The 20367-nt window shown below is 44.0% G+C and overlaps 1 protein-coding gene across 28 annotated transcripts in view; it reads right to left on the reverse strand.

The window, feature by feature from the left end:
* The window catches only part of CLIP1 (CAP-Gly domain containing linker protein 1), a 148562-nt gene that overhangs the window by 92007 nt on the left and 36188 nt on the right, over window positions 1-20367 (reverse strand). For all 28 annotated transcript variants that reach the window (XM_063711954.1, XM_054528353.2, XM_024256733.3 and 25 more), the window contains exons 2-3: window positions 12495-12685; window positions 9498-10069 (exon numbers count right to left, since the gene is read on the reverse strand). In XM_063711954.1, the coding sequence (XP_063568024.1) occupies window positions 9498-10069; window positions 12495-12579 (657 nt within the window). In that variant the 5' untranslated portion in view covers window positions 12580-12685. The remainder of the gene's footprint in view (window positions 1-9497; window positions 10070-12494; window positions 12686-20367) is intronic.

The raw sequence follows: 20367 nt of genomic DNA on the forward strand, positions 1-20367 counted from the left end.
CTTTGTTAGTTCTTGTTAGTACTAACACATAAATCGTCACCTATATAAAATTGGCCTTACTGCAGTTGAGTCAAAAGAAAATAAAGTCGGCCTCAATTTTCTCCTTCCTCCCACACCACACCATTCAGAGGAGCAGTCCAGCCAGCATCATGCGAGCAGGACACAGCACATTAGTTACAGATGATGCAACCTCTTCAGATAATGTGTTAAATTCTTTGGGGGTGAGTCGAAGTTACTGTCATGACAATTGCTTTTCCAAGAGACATCTAACAGGCTATAGTCAACAATTCTCCAAGCAAACTACAAGCTTCATTCAGATCAGCTTTGTAAAAAGTAATCACAAATAACAAATTAGCAACTATTTCTCTAAATGCAGGTAATATACATGTATCCTGAAAAAAAAAATTATGTCACAAAATTTGTCTGAAATGAATGATTACTAGTTCCTAGAACAGAAAGTTTTCTTATATTTTTTCTCCCACCAAACATGGAACTCTTCACTCATTTAACAGAAAATGTATTTTTCTTTTCCCTGTAAAAAATCAGTAGTTATTCTATGGAGACAGAAAGTCATGTGAAGTCCTAAAATCATCAAATGTTTTTCTACTTAATCATTCTACAATCAAAAAACGTGTTTATGCATTTAAACGGGACTTTACAAAGTTAGGTTTTATTTCTCATGTGTTCCAGACAATGCAGAAAAGTCTAGTACATGCATGTACAGGAAACAGAAGCATTAAATAATGCATTGACAATAAACAGAAGGCACTATTATCAAATCATATCTAAGAAATCTATGTTCTAAGACAAATATCTAAGTTATTAAAGAAAAACATTTTCAATATTGAAACAAAAAGCAAGGCCAGGTGCAGTGGTTCATGCCTGTAATCACACCATTTTGGGAGGCCAAGGCAGGAGGATCATCTGAGGCCAGGAGGTTGAGACTGGCCTGGGCAACACAGTGAGACTCCATCTCTACAAAAATTTAAAAATTAGCCAGGCATGGTGGCATGTGCCTGTGATCCCAGCTACTGAGGCTGCAAGTGAGCTACGATCATGATACTGCACTCCAGCCTGGACAAGACAGTGAGACCCTGTCTCAAAAACAAACAAAAAAATTAAAAGATAGATTCCCATGGCAAACACAAACAAGCACAATTCGTTCTCTTTACTCTCAGAATGTTAGCATATAACTCCTAATACTGTGGTAAAAGTCACTACTGAAGATAGAATTAATTTAAACTAGAAATGCAAAAAAAACCCTAGATACTATTTTTATGCTTTAGCAAACCTCAGATTTTTAAGTTCTCATTTATTTATTCAATATATATTTCTTGAGTGTTTAGATCCTTGAAAAACAAGGATAAACAGAATACAGCGTTGGCCATTGAGGGAGACAGACAAGAAGATTCAGACAAAAAATTCCTGTAAAAAGTGTTAAGTGCATCAAGAGGTTTCTACAAAATGCTGTGGGAACAGAAACAAATACCCTTCCTGTAAGCTCCTGTCAAAAATAAAAACACTGATGAATTCCTGCTGGGTTAATGAGTGGGTCTACAGACAGGAAACAGAAACAAGCCTCTCTGGACTCTCTCATCTCTTCATTATCCAGTTCTCAGCAAGCCATTTAATCTCACAGTGCCTGAGTGCATAAAGCTATAAAATGTCCCAAGAGCAGTAGTAAGGGGTTGTTTCACAGGAATTTTGTGAGCAGTCTTGTAAGGTGGCTTCTTATCTGCCATATTCCAAGATAAACAGCTTATTTTAAAAAGTAAACATGGAGGCCAGGTGGGGTGACTCATGTCTGTAATCCTAGCTCTCTTTGGGAGGCCAAGGCAGGCAGATCACTTGAGGTCAGGAGTTTGAGACAGGCCTGAAACTCTGTCTCTACTAAAAATACAAAAATTAGTCGGGTATGGTGGCAAGCGCCTGTAATCCCAGCTACTCGGGAGGCTGAGGCGCGAAAATCACTTCAACCCCAGAGGTGGAGGTTGCAGTGACCCAAGATCACACCACTGCACTTCAATAAAAAAATAAAATAAAATAAACATGGTTAGCTGGTATTTGCCAAATACAAATGTAAGCTTCACTTAAAACTTAATTGCCTGTGATATGAAAGAGCCAAAGCAACAGTACTTTTTTTTTTTTTTTTTTTTGAGACGGAGTTTCGCTCTGTCGTCCAGGCTGGAGTGCAGTGGCATGATCTCAGCTCACTACAACCTCTGCCTCCCGGGTTCCAGAGATTTTCCTGCCTCAGCCTCCCAAGCAGCTGGGATTACAGGCATGCGCCACCACGCCCAGCTAATACTTTTGTATTTTTAGTAGAGACGGGGTTTCACCATGTTGGCTAGGCTAGTCTCAAACTCCTGACCTCAATTGATTCCACCCACCTTGACCTCCCAAAATGCTAGGCTTGCAGACGTGAGCCACCACGTCTGGCCACTTTTGATTACCTCAAGTAATATAATTACCTCCAGTGAAGGGCCAGTTCACCTTCCAGCAACTCTCCTACAGAGAAGGGTAAAATCTTCACTGGTCCTAAGTCGACCTCTGCTTGCCCTACTTTACTCTCTCCTTCATGGGTATAAAGTGACAACTGTATTCGAAACCCTCTGATTCTCTCCACACTGTTTAATGAGCTCCTACTATGTGCCAGGCCCTGTCCTAAGTGTTGTGGGTGTGACAGTGAATGAGACAGAAAGTTTCCGTGCTTTCATGGAGGTTAAATTCTGGTCAGGGAGAAATGGACAATAAGCAAGTAAAAAACATGAAAGATAATTTCAACTGGTGAAGAGTGCTATGAAAAAAATAAAACAGGGTAGTGTGACACTGCCACAGGTGTCTTTAGTTGGGGTGGCCAAGGAAGGGATGCCTGAGGAGGTAACATTTGAGCCATGACTTAAGTGACCACAAGGGACCGGGGACAAAACATCCCAAGCAGAAGAAACAACAAATTCTAAAGTGGGAATGAGTCTGGGTGTTTAGAAACAGCAAAGGGGGCCGGGCACGGTGGCTCACACCTGTAACTCCAGCATTTTGGGAGGCCAAGGCAGACAGATCATTTGAGGACAGGAATTCGAGACCAGCCTGGGCAACATGGCGAAACCCTGTCTCTACTAAAAATACAAAATTAGCCAGCTGTGGTGGCTCACGCCTGTAGTCCCAGCTACTCAGGAGGCTGGGGCACGAGAATTGCTTGAGCCCTGTAGGCAGAGGGTGCAATGAGCCGAAATGGTGCCGTTGCACTTCAGCCTGGGCAACAGAGCAAAACTCATCTCAAAAAAAAAAAAAAGAAGAAGAAAGAAAAGAAACAGCAAAGGGGCCAGTGTAGCTGAAGCAGAGTGAGAAAGGGGGCTGAGAAGGACAAGAGGTCAGGAGGGTGGGCAGGGTCCAGAGAACAAGGGGCACTGCAAGTCCAAGGAAGGAGTTCGATTTTTATTTTAATGCCATGAGGAGCCCCTTTAGAGCACGATGTGTTGGTCTTCATTGGTGCCATATCTACAACACCTGGAACAACTTCTGGTGCATAGCAGATGCTCAGGATATTTTCTGAATGAATTGCAGAGTATTAAACACAGCCTTTATAAAGCCATCATATTTTCTCTAGGCTAAATAAACAGTCCCAGTTACTTTATTCCTTTTATGATATCATTTTGAGTCTCCCAATCTCTAACAGGTGACATTAAATAAATCCCCTTAAAAATAAAAGTGACAAGAGCAGATGACATATAACAGATACCCTCTCATAAGTCTAACTCCCTAGAACTAACAGGTAAACAAAAGATGCATAATTATGAATAGACACTTTGGCTAAAAGATGAAGTTAAACTTGACTTGCACTTTATGTCTCGGAACTACTTACTCTCTGCTTCTGAAAGGCATCTGAGCTTCCACAGGATCCAGGACCCCAAGAATATCAAGACACAGGAAAGGGTAGTGCATGTCTGTAATCCCCGCTACATGGGAGGCTGGGACAGGAGAATCGCTTAAACCTGGGAGGCGGAGGTTGCAGTGAGCCGAGATCGTGCCACTGCACTCCAGCCTGGGCAACAGAGCAAGACTCTGTCTCCAAAAAAAAAAAAAAAAAAATCACCTCTTCTAACCCTGGGGGTTGATGAAATGCAGAATATTTACTCACCAGAAGCAGTCTTGTATATGGCACCCACTTGACCAAAATACTAGCAAAGTTTGCTTTTTAAATCTACAAAAGATCATAAGCCACCAAGTGTCTGAGGCTCAAGATGTTTTTGTGATTATGCTTAGAGAATTCACAGGGACAATAAAGTTGATAAAAGTTAGGAGATGTGATCCAGTAATAAGACAACACTGGCACTCAGTACTCAGGCCTGCAGTCAAACCTCCCTCTCCCCAAGTCCCAAAGCAGTGGCATGGGCTCCTCAACACGGAAAAGCTCCAAACTCCCAAGCCCCAAGAGCCTATACAAAGTTCTCAAGGCTAGACAGACACCAAATTTGGCACCTTTGGGATTAAGAGATTGGCTCAGGTTTAGAAAAAGAAACCACTGCCTAATTACTGAGCACCACAGAAAACGCTCCAAACATTGTGAAAATCAAAGCCAACATTGCAGGCAGACTGGGCACTATTAAAAAGATTTTAGGCAAGGGAACAGCATCACCAAATTGACATTTTAATTGATCTCTCTGTAATTGTGCAAAGAATAGAAGTGTGGAGAGACAAGGCAAGTGGCATGGACAGTGCCCTGCAAGTCCAGGTAAAGATGATGACGGCCTGACCCGAAGCAGTCAGGGCCACAGGACACAGGCGAGGAGGATGGACAGCGAGACCAGAGGCATGGGATCTGACAGGCAGGTGGACGGTTTCCTGTGTTTCCAAGCCTCAAAAGGAAAACTGGGGAACCCTCTCACAACTGAAAGCAAGGAGCAGGAAGAGCCTGACAACGATGACCTGCTAAAACGTGACCCCACTGAGTCTGCTGCTGTGCGCAAACAGGAAAAAGCTGCTGAACGCAGCTTCTCTGCAGCAGCATGAGGTGCCCTGTATTTCCCTCCTGGACAACCCTAAAAGGTTACACTGGGTGAAGTTTAGAACTTCTGGGAAAATGAAAAATGAAAAAAAAAACCTGGCCGGGCGCAGTGGCTCACGCCTGTAATCCCAGAACTTTGGGAGGCCAAGGTGGGCAGATCACTTGAGGTCAGGAGTTCGAGACCAGACTGGCCAACATGGTGAAACCCCGTCTCTACGAAAAAATAAAAAAATACAGGCCGGGTGTGGTGGCTCACACCTGTAATTCCAATGCTTTGGGAGGCCGAGGTGGGCAGATCATCTGAGGTCAGGAGTTCGAGACCAGCCTGACCAACATGGAAAAGCCCCGTCTCTACTAAAAATACAAAATTAGCCAGGCATGGTGGCACATCCAGGTAATCCCAGCTACTCAGGAGGCTGAGACAGGAGAATCACTTGAACCTGGGAGGTGGAGGTTGCAGTGAGATTGCGCCATTGCACTCCAGCCTGGGCAACAAGAGTGAAACCTGGTCTAAAAAAAAAAAAATTAGTCAGGTGTGGTGGTGGGTGCCTGTAATCCCAGCTATGCTACTTGGGAAGCTAAGGCAGGAGAATTGCTTGAACTCGCGGGGCAGAGGCTGCAGTGAACTGAGATCGTGCCACTGCACTCCAGTAGCGCAAAAGAGCGAGATTCCATCTTGATTAAAAAAACTAAAATCAGAAGAAAAATTATTCAAATCTGCAGCAAAACTCAACGCAAAGGAATTAAGCTAAGTAAAATCCATTGTGTTAGAAAAGATCTCAAGATTCAGCCAAAAGGGGCTTTTAACTAAATGTGACTATCTGGCATCTTCTCAATTGTGGACCATACAAAACAGCAAATCCTGCCACTAACTACTCCATCAGCAATCTAGGCAAATGGATTTCAGGTAAAGAACAACTTCCCCAGAGCATAAACTCCCACCCAAAAAGAGCCCAAGAATTCCCTGAGTAGACAATGAAAAAACACTCAATGTAAATGCAAGGTCACAACCAGGCTCGTAGGTTTGAGGTTCTAAGTCACCGATAAGAGGATTGAGAAAAATAGAAAAAATCAAATTATTAGCTGTAGCGTATACTGCTCAGGAGATGGGTGCACCAAAATCTCACAAATCACCACTAAAGAACTTACTCACGTAAGCAAACACCTCTGGTTCCCCAATAACCTATGGTAATAAAAAAAATTTAATTAAAAAAGTTAATAAGGGCCGGGCGTGGTGGCTCACACCTGTAATCCCAGCACTTTGGGAGGCAGAGGCGGGTGGATTGCCTGAGCTCAGGAGTTCAAGACTAGCTTGGGCAACATGATGAAACCCCATCTCTACTAAAAATACAAAGAATTAGCCGGGCGTGGTGGCACACATCTGTAGTCCCAGCCACTCCGGAGGCTGAGGCACGAGAATCACTTGAACCTGGGAGGCAGAGGTTGCAGTGAGCCAAGATTGCGCCACTGCACTCCAGCCTGGGGGGACAGAGTGAGACTCTGTCTCAAAAAAAGAAAAAAAAAAAAAAGTTAATATGGTAAATGAATCTAAAAAAAGAGCTTTAATTAACTTAATAAACAAGGTGAAAAAAAGCACCAGTAAGACTTAAAAAATTAAAAACTTACAAGGAAGGACATACTTGTATACTGTTTGTGGAAACAAAAATAAAGGCTTTTTGGATTGCAATTTGGCAATATCTATTAACAATTTTAAATTATTTATACCCCTTGACTCAAATTTCATTTCTAGGGGAAAAATGGGTGCAATCTAAATGTGTATGATTAAATTAGGTATACTACATCCAAATAGTATAATACCAAACAGCAGCTTACTGTTTTAAATTAAGACCTGTATTTCCTTCCATACAAATGCCCCAAATCTACAGTCTACAATCTACAAAAGCGTATTATGAAAATGGCCTATATATAATAAGACCCCACTATGTGTGTGTTTCACTTCTACATATTATAGACAAATCTCACAAAAATAATGTTCAGCAAATGAAGACAGACACAAAAAAAGCACATACTGGATAAAGTATAGTTATTTAAGATTTAAACACAAGCAAAACAAATCTTGTAAATATTTTTTTTAATTCTCAGGAAGATATTTTTTCCCCTTTCACAGTATCAAAGACCTGTATAAGAAGTGTTGAGCTCGTGCCTGTAATCCTAGCACTTTGGGAGGCCAAGGAGAGCCGATCACAAGGTCAGGAGTTTGAGACCAGCCTGGCCAATATGATGAAACCCTGTCTCTATTAAAAATACAAAAATTAGGCCGGGCGTGGTAGCTCACGCCTGTAATCCCAGCACTTTGGGAGGCCGAGGCAGGCAGATGACGAGGTCAGGAGATCGAGACCATCCTGGCTAACACGGTGAAACCCCGTCTCTGCTAAAAATACAAAAAAAAAAATTAGTGGCTGGGCGCGGTGGCTCACACCTGTAATCCCGGCACTTTGGGAGGCTGAGGCGGGTGGATCACGAGGTCAGGGGTTTGAGATTAGCCTGACCAACATGGTAAAACCCTGTCTCTACTAAAAATACAAAAATTAGCTGGACATGGTGGTGGGCGCCTGTAATCCCAGCTACTCAGGAGGCTGAGGCAGGAGAACTGCTTGAACCCAGGAGGCGGAGGTTACAGTGAGCCGAGATTGCACCACTGCACTCCAGCCTGGGCAAGAGAGCGAGACTCTGTCTCCAAAAATAAAAAAAAAAGAGTGTTGAGAACAAGAAAATTCTAAGATTCTTAGTGTAAGGGCCCTGGGGAGTAGCTCATAGAAAGATAAAGCTTGTCAGTTCAAATCTAAAAAGCTGACAAGTCACCTCCTCATATATGGTCATGAGCCAAAAATTCAGCACAGAACATGCAGTCCAAGGCATGGAGACAACCATGTTGAAACACAACAGCTGGGCGTCAGTCAAATTGTCAAAGAACCTGACATCACATCCTAGAAATATCAAATATAGTCGAAATGCAGCACTTTAGCCTTGCTTATAGAGGTTAGGAAACTAAGTTGTTAAATATCTCACTGAGGTCCCAAAGGCAAAGCAGGGACTTAGCTTGTCTTCTTAGCACTATGCTACGCTGCCCCTCTTTAAAAATCACTAAATTCTGAGGTTCTAGAATGTAGAGCATGTAGACCTTATACCTTGCGTTTCCGCTTATTAGTCAAACAGTAGCTACCGTACATTTCCTTCCTCTTCCTGAATCTAAACCTTATCATTTGAAAGGCCCGGAAATTCTTTTTTTTTTTTTTTTCTTTGAGACAGAGTCTCACTCTGTTGCCCAGGCTAGACGGCAGTGGCGCAACCTCAGCTCACTGCAACCTCCCCATCCTGGGTTCAACCAATTCTCCTGCCTCAGCTTCCCAAGTAGCTGGGATTACAGGTGTGTGCCACTGTGCTCAGCTAATTTTTGTATTTTTAGTAGAGACGGGGTTTCACCATGTTGGCCAGGCTGGTCTTGAACTCCTGACCTTAGGTGATATGCCTGCCTCGGACTCCAGAACTGCTGGTATTATAGGCATGAGCCACTGCACCTGGCCTTGGCCCAAAAATTCTTGAGTAACATCCTCTGATGCCTTGAGTTTTCCAAGCCATTTAAGGTAGCAGAATCTTATACACACTCACATAATTTCACTAAACCAAAAATTAAAAATCAGAAGGGGAAAAAGAGTCCAATTTTTATAAACACATCTAAGTTCACTTCTGAGCTTATTTTGTCAATAAAGTTACTTTTTTTTTTTTTTGAAACAGGGTCTTGCTGGAGTGCCATGACGTAATCATAGTTCCCTGCAGCTTCCATCTCCCAGGCTCAGCCTCCTGAGTAGCTGGGACTATAGGCGTGTGACCCCGTGTCCGGCTTATTTTAATTTTATTTTATATGGAGTGTTGCTTTATTGCCCAGGCTGGAGTGTAGTGGCGCGATCTTGGCTCACTGCAACCTCCACCTCCTGGGTTTAAGTGATTCTCTTGCCTAAACCTCCTGAGTAGCTTGGATTACAGGTGCCTGCCACCATGCCTGGCTAATTTTTGTGTTTCTAGTAGAGACGGGGTGTCGCCATGTTGGCCAGGCTGGTCTTGAACTCCTGACCTCAAGAGATCCACCCGTTCAGCCTCCCAAAGTACTGGGATTACAGCAGTGAGCACCCCGCCTGGCCAATTATTTTATTTTTTATAGAGACGGGGTCTCACTTTGTTGCCCAGGTTCAAGTGATCCTCCCACCTTGGCCTCCCAAAACGCTGGGATTACAGGTGCTCCCCACCAATCCCGGCTAGTTTTTTTGTATTTTTAGTAGAGACAGGGTTTCACCATCTTGGCCAGGCTGGTCTTGAACTCCTGACCTCGTGATCCACCCGCCTCAGCCTCCCAAAGTGCTGGGATTATAGGCGTGAGCCACCACGCCCAGCCCTGATGTGTGTGTATTTCAACCACTCACTGGTGTTTATATCTCAGTTCAACAAAATGACCTCAGAATGTTTCTCTACTCACCAATACTCTGTCTCCGATTTTGAGCTCTCTTTCTCCTTTCTTGATTGAGCCAGCCTCTGAAAGGTTGGAGATAGATTCACTGGCAGTTTTTGTAAGGTTGCTGATCAGAGGCGTAGCTGAAGGTTCCTTTGCTACTGGCTGTGATGGTTTCTGAGGGATGTTTGAGGGGGTGGCGGGGGAGGAAGACACCATGCTGGCCGTAGAAGTGCACAGCGGTGAAGTAGCTCGGGAGGCGGGCGTCGTCTGCAGGCCATTAGCTTCATCTTCTGCTTGCACCTTCCTTGTTAACTTTGAAGGTCGGGTAAATATGCCCTTTAAAGGTTCACACTGGAAATACCGAACTCCTGCCACCGAACCATCGTTCTTGCCTATGGGTTCATCTAAAACTATTCCAGCCCACTGGCCTGGTGCAAACTGGGTTTCTCCAAGAAACTGGATAAATCCAGGCTTATTTCCATTCACCCAAACTCGCTCCCCAACTCGAAAGTCATCCACAAATTCCTCCTGAGTCTCAGATGATGGAGTGCTTGATGCCTTTTCACTGGATATGGTTTTTTCTACTGGAGCTACAACTGAAAACAAAAGATCAGAAGAGATTCGATGTAATTTTCAAGCAGACAACCTCTAACTTAAAGAAAAACTAGAGAAAGCCAACAGCCCACAGGAGTAGCCTACAACTCTTAGAAAAGTGTTTTAAAGTGTTGTTTTTTGTTCTTTTGAGACAGTCTCGCTCTGTCGCCCAGGCTAGAATGCAGTGGTGTGATCTCAGCTCATTGCAACCTCCACCTCCCGGGTACAAGTGATTCTCCTGCTTCAGCCTCCTGAGTAGCTAGGATTACAGATGTGCACCACCATATCTGGCTAATTTTTGTATTTTTAGTAGAGACAGGGTCTCACCACATTGGCCAGGCTGGTCTCAAACTCCTGACCTCAGGTGAACCTCCCGTCTCAGCCTCCCAAAGTGTTGGGATTACAGGCATGAGCCACTGTGCCTCACCAAAGTGTTTTTGTTTGTTTTGTGCTGTTTTGTTTTAAACAAGGAATCCAAGAATAAGTGATCCTTCACTACCATCTTCAATGCTGCTAAATGCCGCAAACTGGTAGTTGAGGTTTATTCCTTTACTTGCAATTAAGATTAGAAAAAGTCAAAGCAAGAAAAAAATAAAATCAGTCCTTTTTCCAGGCCTATATTCATAATTGGTCTGATTTCATTATTTGCTACACCCGCCACCCTGCACATCATAAGCAAATAAATATCCATTCACATTCACTAAATAGCACTACTCCACAATTGAGTAGTCAATTGAAGCTGATAAAAACTAGGACTATCCCAGGCACAGTGGCTCACGCCTGTAATCCCACTTCTTTGAGAGGCTGAGGTGGGTGGATCATTTGAAGTCTGGAGTTTGAGACCAGCCCAGTCAACATGATGAAACCCCATTTCTACTTAAAAATATAGGGCCGGGTGCGGTGGCTGACACCTGTAATCCCAGCACTTTGGGAGGTCGAGGCGGGCAGATCACCTGAGGTCGGAAGTTCGAGACCAGCCTGACCAATATGGAGAAACCCCATCTCTACTAAAAATACAAAATTAGCCAGGCGTGGTGGAGCGCGCTTGTAGTCCCAGCTACTCGGGAGGCTGAGGCAGGAGAATCACTTGCACCTGGGAGGCAGAGGTTGCAGTGAGCCAAAATCACGTCACTGCACTCTTGCCTGGGCAACAAGAGCGAAACTCCGTCTCAAAAAAAAAAAATACAAAAATATAAAAATTAGCCGGGCATGGTGGTGGGCGCCATTAATCCCAGCTACCCTGGAAGCTGAGGCAGGAGAATCGCTTGAACCTGGGAGGTGGAGGTTGCAGTGAGCTGAGATTGAGCCACTGCATTCCAGCCTTGATGACAGAACAATACAGCATCTCAAAAAAAAAAAAAAAAAAAAAAAAAAACCCAGGCCTGGCATGGTGGCTCACACCTGTAATCTCAGCACTTTGGGAAGCCAAGGCAGGCAGATAACCTGAGGTCAGGAGTTCAAGACCAGCCTGGGCAACATGGTGAAACCCCGTCTCTACTAAAAATACAAAATTTAGCCAGACATGGTGGAGCGCACCTGTAATCCCAGCTACTTGGGACGCTGAGAGCCATGATAGTACCACTGCCCTCCAGCCTGGGCGACAGAGTGAGACCCTGTCTCAAAAACAAAGAAACAAACAAAAACTCCTACAAAAATTCATTAAGCTCTCAACATATAAAATTTTATGTCTTTCAATTAAAAATTCTTTCAGGCCAGGCATGGTGGCTCACACCTATAATCCAGCACTTTGGGAGGCTGTGGTAGGCAGATAACTTGAGGTTAGGAGTTTAAGACCAGCCTGGCCAACATGGTGAAACCCCATCTCTACTAAAAATACAAAAATTAGCAGGGTATGGTGGCGTGTGTCTGTAATCCCAGCTACTGGGGAGGCTGAGGCAGGAGAATTGCTTGAACCCCGGAGGTGGAGGTTGCAGTGAGCTGAGATTGCGCCACTGCACTCCAGCCTGGGGAAGACAGCAAGACTCCATCTAAAAAAAAAAAAAAAAAAAGGCAAGGCGCAGTGGCTCACGCCTGTAATCTCAGCACTTTGGGAGGCCGAGGCGGGCGGATCACGAGGTCAGGAGTTCAAGACCAGCCTGGCCAATATGGTGAAACCCCGTCTTTACTAATAATACAAAAATTAGCTGGGTGTGGTAGTATGCGCCTATATTCCCAGCTACTTGGGAGGCTGAGGCAGGAGAATCGCTTGAACCCAGGAGGCGGAGCCTGCAGTGAGCCGAGATTGCACCACTGCACTCCAGCCTGGGTAACAGAGTTAGATTCCACCTCAAAAAAAAAAAAAAAAAATCTTTCAAATATTTTCAAGAATATGAACAGATATAAAATAATGTTTTAAAATTAAAAATCAAATTGAAGTCTCCATATAGGATAATTCATTTGTCGTAAAGGAAAAGCGTAAAGTATTACCAGCCGTAGGTGTCTTCAGAGCTGTGCTTCCAGGCTTCAGGATCTTGGTGGGGGCCTTAAGCCCGCTTGGCTTTAGCATATTCATTTTCTTTGTATATCAGAGCTGTTTCTCCTTTGCCTGTTGCCACTATCTTTCCCCAACCATCGATACAACTGTGGGTTCTATAGTGAAGTCAGTCTCTGGATTAAATCTACAAAGAGAAATAAATAAAAAGATTTTATAATCTACAGGAGCAAGTAGTAACACAACAGGTAGCTTTCATAGACTAAAGCTTTCCTTTCATTTGACAATAATCCATCTCCAGGCTGAACCTAGGAACCTAGAAGACTCTGGTTATTAAATACATGAAAATGCTGCTGAAATGGATTTAAAGGCAATTTACTATCCTCAAGACAAGCAGTTAGCCAGGTGCCATGACCCACTCCTCACACCTGTAATCCCAGCACTTTGGGAGGCTAAGGTAGGAGGATTGTTTGAGGCCAGGAGTTCGAGACCAGCCAGATCCATATAGCAAGACCCTGTCTCTACAAAAATAAAAATAAAAATAAATTAGCCATGAGGCTGAGGGGGAAGGATTTCATGAGCCCAGGAGTTTGAGGCTGCAGTGAGCCATGATCACACCACTGTACTCCAGCCTGGGTGACAGAGCAAGACACCAACTCAAAACAAACAAACAAAACATACAAAAACAAAAACAAGCAGTTAAGACAAAGTATTTGCTTTGTTTTATATATCTAATGTTCTTAGCTCAGTACAGTTCCTAAAACCCACACAATCCATAAAAAAGGGTTCAGAAAAATCTACACCAAACAATGGGGGGAGAAAAAGGAAGCCTTCAGTTTTTTACCTTCATTTCTACACTGCTTAAGTTTTACTACAACAAGCCTGTATTAGCTATATTTTTTAAATCCACAGAATTACACAATTTACAATATAAAACTATATATGTTAAACTACAGGAAGATTAAAACTATGTAAGAAAAAGCCCTATCTGGGAAGTGATGAGGGAAAATTACCTTGTTTCTATCTAGAAAAACACAATATACTGCTGGTTTACTCAAGACCAGATATGAATCTATGACTTTTGGACTACGGTAAAATAGTATCCTGTCATATTCTCTTCACCTCCATAGAAAGTGAGTTGAAGACTACCTTGGGGTTTTGGAATATAGGGAAATATTTTCAGACATAATACCTAAAAACAGAACAATTCAAAGAGAAAAAATGCTGCCATTTAATGACTCTGTCAAATGACAATGTTCTGCATTTTTCTCTGTGAGCAGAGCTTGGATGATGAAGCACAGACCTCACTTTCTCATCTTGTCTCCCTCACAGCCAACGCCAGCCACTGGCAAAGAATCTGGCCAGGGATGACAAAGGTACCTGCAGCCCGCTCCAGCAGATGGAACAGTGCCCTCCCTGAAAGACATGTCCCCCTAGCACCTGTGAATGTGATCTTATTTGGAAAAAGCATCTTTGCAGATATAATTAAGAATCTTGAGATAAGATCATCCTGGATTACCTTGGTAGGCCCAAAACCCAATGAAAAGCATCCCTATAAGAAGAAGTGACCAGGCGTGGTGGCTCACGCCTGTAATCCCAACACTTTGGGAAGCCAAGGTGGACAGATCACTTGAGGTCAGGAGTCCAAGGCCAGCCTGGTGAACCTGGTGAAACCTTATCTCTCCTAAAAATACAAAAATTACGGCCGGGCGTGGTGGCTCATGCCTGTAATCCCAGCACTTTGAGAGGCCGAGGCAGGTGGATCACCTGAGGTTGGGAGTTCGAAACCAGCCTGACCAACATGGAGAAACCCCGTCTCTACTAAAAATATAAAATTAGCCGTGCGTGGTGGCACATGCCTATAATCCCAGCTACTCAGGAGGCTGCAGCAGGAGAACTGCTTAAACCCGGGAGACAGAGGTTGCAGTGAGCCCAGATTGTGCCACTGCACTCCCGCCTGGGCAACGAGAGCAAAACTCCATCTCAAAAAAAAAAAAAAATTAGCCAGGCGTTGTGGCGCGTGCCTCCTGTAGTCCCAGTTACTTGGAAGGCTGAGGCACGAGAATCCCTTGATCCCAGAAGATGAAGGTTGTAGTGAGCCAAGACTGCGCCACTACACTCCAGCCTAGGCAACTGAGCGAGACACCACCTTGAAAAAGAAAAAAAAAGAAGATGAGAACACATAGGAAGAAGGCCACATGAAAACAGAGGCAGAGGTCAGGCATGGTGGTACATGCCTGTAATCCCAGGTACTCAGGTGGCAGGAGAATTGGCTGAACCCAGGAGGCAGAGGCTGCAGTGAGCCGAGATCGTGCACTGCACTCCACCCTAGGCGACAGAGTGAGACTATGTCTCAATAAATAAATAAATAAATAAATAAATAGTGTGGTTTGGGAGAAGATTCTGATGGACAGAATAAGAACCGGCATTTGCCTGGGCAACGGAGTGAGACTATGTGTCAATAAATAAATAAATAAATAAATAAGTGTGGTGTGGGAGAAGATTCTGAAGGACAGAGTAAGAACTGGCATTTACCTGAAGACAGAAGTCACTATCCTGATTATGAATATAAAATTCCCAAGCTCCTCACTGCTGTTACCACCATCACCACTGCCATCAGTAATGAGGGAAAGAGATCCGGGTGGGAGTCCCTACACTAAGGCCGTAGTTCTGAATCACAGTCAGGTTTGAAACCACCTGCTTTACTGTCAGACTCTCACCACACAGCTTGCAAGTTTCAAGCAGAGTTATTTGTTCCTGCTGCTGCCTCAGACAGAAGGGATTGGCCAAGTCTCCTCTAGACTCAGCCAACAAAGGCCATGTCTATGTCCATAAAATTTGAGAAGAATGCAAACAGGCTAAGTGTAGAAATTCCCTAGGGCCTTCCCTACTCTTCACCCTGGGCCAACCTCATCGAGTGACAAGGGCCAGGTAGAACTGACAGAGAACAGATGGAGCAGGCACTGTGGTTCTGGAAAACCTTTTACGGTGACAAAATCAAAGAACAAAATGCTCCTTAAATTATTTCACTTGCGCAAAACAGGGAGCTGTTGGGCTCAGGTCAAGCACTCCCTGAAGAGGAATTTTGAAAACGGCCACAAGACCTAACAAGGGAACTTTCAAATCTTGCAGCTCGGTATCATAAACTCACAAAAATCTGACCACCTTCAAGTCTCTGCCTAAAACACAGAAGCATGTGGTTATCACAAACCAAACACTAATCATAAGCTCTGTCTAGGGCTCTGTTGTCCAATCCTCATGCCTCTGGTTGTCAGTCCATCTGTGTTCCTTGAATCCTAACGCGGAGAACTGTGACCAAGGTTTAATGAAGGAGAAAAATCTAGTCTGTCTCAATAAAAGAATTAGCAGCAACAACGCCAGTGTTGATTTTTTAAATCTTCCAATGTATAATTTCTTTTTCACGCATTATTAATGACTGGCATGTCAGGCTTGCTTCAAAAAAACAAAAGATCACTGAAAAACAAAAGATCAAAGTCTTTGTCATGGTACCCACAATATGCAATGACCAAGAGGCAACATCTCTGTATAATGTTTCAAGGTCAGTGAATGTCACATTGAAACTAATCAATTCCAAAAAAATGTGCAAAAGAAAAAAAAAAGACATTGTTGCCTCACTAATAAGCTGAGCATATTTGAATTTTTGACACTTGTGCCCAATGAATCAGGAGATTTGGACCTAAAATAAGACAAACTACCCTTCTTCTCCACCCTCCCAACACTGAAGGACCATAACACATAGAACATTATAATTCAGAAATAATTTTTATGTGAATTACTATCCCATTTGAGCATTACAATACTATGAATTAGCCACTATTATTACCTCTTCTTTACAAATGAAGAAACGCTGCAGAAATTAAGAAATTAACAGATGTGTTTCCTCATTTGTTCATCACCTGTCTCCTAAGGTTATTCAGCTCAGTGGGAGAGATGCGAACACAGGTATCGTGATTCCAAAGTTCATCTCTTTTCACTAAATGTAATATTAAAACTTAGGAGATATCACACATCAAGATGAAAAACATCAGTTCTGCTACTACGAGAATGACCTACATATGTATGCCATCAAGAGCTCACATAGCACAAATACAAAACTTCCTGTGTCTCAAGTTTTAGCTGTGAAGGTAGGTGTGCAATTACCATTAGTCCAATCAGGAATAAAGAGAATGATGATCTACAAGGTTAAGTGACCTTCCCAAGGTCACTCAAAGAAGTGGTGGCACTCGAGGGCCGGGCGCAGTGGCTCTTACCTATAATCCCAGCACTTTGGGAGGCCGAGGTGGGCGGATCACCTGAGGTCAGGAGTTCGAGACTAGCCTGGCCAACGTGGTGAAACCCCGACTCTACTAAAAATACAAAAAATTAGCTGGGCGTGGTGGCAGGCGTCTGTAATCCCAGCTACTAGGGAGGCTAAGGCAGGAGAATCGCTTGAACCCTGGAGGCGGAGTTTGCAGTGAGTCACCATTGCACTCCAGCCTGGGCAACAGTAGCAAAATTCCGTCTTAAAAAAAAAAAAAAAAAAAAAGTGGTGGCACCCTCTGGGACCTGGTGCTCTGCCTAACACACTAGCTCTGAAGAAAACCTACCCACAGGCCGGGTGTGGTGGCTCATGCCTGTAATCCCAGCACCTTGGGATGCTGAGACGGACAGACCATTTGAGGTCAGGAGTTCAAGACTGGCCTGGCCAAAAGGGTGAAACTCCATCTCTACTAAAAATACAAAAATTAGCCATGCATGATGGCGCATGTCTATAATCCCAACTGAGGCACGAAAATTGCTTGAACCCGGGAGGCAGAGGTTGCAGTGAGCCAAGATTGCGCCACTATACTCCAACCTAGGCAACAGAGTAAGACCTTGTCTCGAAAAAAAAAAAAAGAAAAGAAAGAAAAGAAAAAGAAAATCTACCCACAAGATGGTCATCCATTCATTCAACAAATATTTCCTGAAGAACTACTGTGCAAAAGACACTATTCCCTCTTCTTGGCAGCCGGGTAGGCAGGAAAGGAGAAAGCTCTGGGTGGCTGAGAGAGTGCTGAGCACACAACACGTGTCTCGGAGCAGAGAGAAGGGAGCTTACTAGGGAATCATAGTAGGACTACCAAGCAGCAGTAGGTATCATGTGAGGTTTGTAGTCATGAATTTAAAGTGAAACCAGGGCGGATCACCTAAGGTCAGGAGTTCGAAACCAGTGTGGCCAACATGGTGAAACCCCACCTCTACTAAAAATAAAAAATTAGCCGGGCATGGTGGCGGGCGCTTGTAATCCCAGCTACTCAGGCGGCTGAGGTGGGAGAATCGCTTGAACCCGGGAGGCGGAGGTTACAGTGGGCCGAGATCGTGCCACTGCACTCCGGCCTGGGTGACAGAGCAAGACTCCATCTCAAAAAATAAAATGAAACCATTCTCTCTAGTTTCTCTTTTTTTTTTTTTCTCTTCTAACACATTTCTGTTCAGGCACAGGCACAAAGAAGATACCTAAATTGAACCATAATCAAAATTTGCCAGTTAAGTTAAAACTGGAAGGGAAACAAGTGAGTTGATGGTAATTTTTTTTTTTTTTTTTGAGACGGAGTCTCGCTCTGTTGCCAGCCTGGAGTGCAGTGGTAAAATCTCAGCTCTCTGCGACCTCCGCCTCCTGGGTTCAAGTGATTCTCCTGCCTCAGATTCCTGAATAGCTGGGATTACAGGCGCCCACCACCACGCCCAGCTAAATTTTGTATTTTTAGTAGAGACGGGGTTTCACCATATTGGCCAGGATGGTCTCAATCTCTTGACCTTGTGATCCGCTCGCCTTGGCCCCACAAAGTGCTGGGGTTACAGGCATGAGCCACCGCACACGGCCGATGGTAATTTTTAAAGGGTGTTTGAAAGGTGTCACTAAAATAGGACAGGACATCTGAGATGGGTAAAAAGGGACGTGAAGGCAAAGTAGTGCTGACAGTGAAAAGGAGTGACGACAACGGATGAAGGGCTGCTGCAGCGAGGACACTGCATGCTCAGATGTGCATGCAAATCTCCCCAGGATCTTGTGAAACTGCAGCTTCAGCTTTCTTACACTCCCAGGGGGTATTAATGCTGCCATTTTGAGGACCCTCCACCTCTATGAATAGCAAGGGGTCAAAGGATAGGAGGTGGTAGTTAGAGTGAGAAGTTTCATCCCTTTGACCACAGGATGGAACTCAGAGGCCTGAGTGTTGAAGGGACTGCTGGTAGGACTGCCCATGTCTATATTTGGAGGAGGAGGTGTTGACAGTAAGAAGGAAGGGAAAGTGAAAAGGAATGAAAGGAAGAGACTGAAGTCAGTGGATGTCAGCTGCAGGAGGGGTAACAGGTGGCAGCGCTTGAAAGGATCTTGAATGTTTGAAGGATGGAGAAATAGTAACGTTATCAGCAGGAAACAACACAGTCAGCTACCCCATGTACCTTTCCCTGAGGAGCCCCCTTCAGAGGGGTGAAAAGCAGTATCTTCAGAGGCCATCCAAGTTTTAGGGTAACAAGGAGGGAAAGAGAATGCAGAGAAGAGGCTGGTGATAGACAAGTTTCATGATCACAGCTTGAATTACAGAGGTCAAGAGTTTTAAAGAGTTTGGGATGGAAAGAAATCAAGAATTGGGCTCAGCCGGGAGCCCTGGTTCACACCTGTAATCCCAGCACTTTTGGAGGCCAAGGCGGGCGGATCACCTGAGGTCAGGAGTTCGAGACCAGCCTGGCCAACATGGCAAAACCCCATCTCTACTAAAAATACAAAAATTAGCCGCATGTGGTGTTGCACACCTGCAGTCCCAGTTACTCGGGAGGCTGAGGCGGGAGGACCACTTGAACCCAGGAGACAGAGGTTGCAATGAGCCGAGATCACGCCATTGCACTCCAGCCTGGGCAAGTGCAAGACTCCATCTCAAAAAAAGCAAAGAAAAAAAGAAAATACATCAAAATGAAGAAATGTAACTATGTGTTGCCAAACTAAAAAGAAGTATAGTCCAAAAAGTCTAGAAAAAGGAAGCTATGAAGAAAATGTCTATTGACTAACAATGGGAAAAGGTTCTCTTGAAAAGAGACAGTAAGTCCGTGGAGCAGGTACACCATTGTTATGGAAAAGGTTTGTCAGGATCGCAAAGCTGGATAAAAATAGGCATTTGGATAGTCAGGTCAGTGTTCCAAAATTCTATGCTCAGATTACAGTTTAGACTTTCAACAGTGACCAAAGAGTGTCCTTTTGGCATTTCTCTGATTATAAATACACAGTTTTTTTAAAATAAACTACAATCTCTCAATTTGTGTGATTCAAGAATCTAATCTCTGAGTAAAGGATTTTTTTTTAAAATGAGATTCTGGCTGGCACAGTGGTTCACATCTGTAATCCCAAGACTTTGAGAGGCTGAGGAAGGAGGATCGTTTAAGCCAAAGAGTTTGAGACCAGCCCTGGGCAATATCTCTCAAAAAAAAAAAAGAGAGAGAGAGATTCTGAGCTTATGAAGCTGACGGTAAGATCATCCTGCCAATCGTGACTTGATTTTTTTAAGACAGGGTTCGCCCTGTTGCTCAAGCTGGAGTGCAGGAGCACAATCACAGTTCACTGCAGCCTCTAACTCCCAACTCAAGTGATTCTCCCACCTTCACCTCCCATGTATCTAGTACTACAGGTGCATGCCACCACACCCAGCTAATTTTTAAATATGTTTGTAGAGATGGGGTTTCTCCACATTGCCCAGAATGGTCTTGAACTCCTGGGCTCAAGGGATCCTCCCGCCTCAGCCTCCCAAAGCACTGGGATTACAGGCGTGCACCACCGTGCCCAGCCTCTGACTTTCATTACTATAATACAGTGGTTCTCAAAGTGTAGTCGGTGCA

The sequence above is a fragment of the Pongo abelii genome, chromosome 10, assembly GCF_028885655.2.
Source record: "Pongo abelii isolate AG06213 chromosome 10, NHGRI_mPonAbe1-v2.0_pri, whole genome shotgun sequence".
Lineage (NCBI taxonomy): Eukaryota > Metazoa > Chordata > Mammalia > Primates > Hominidae > Pongo > Pongo abelii.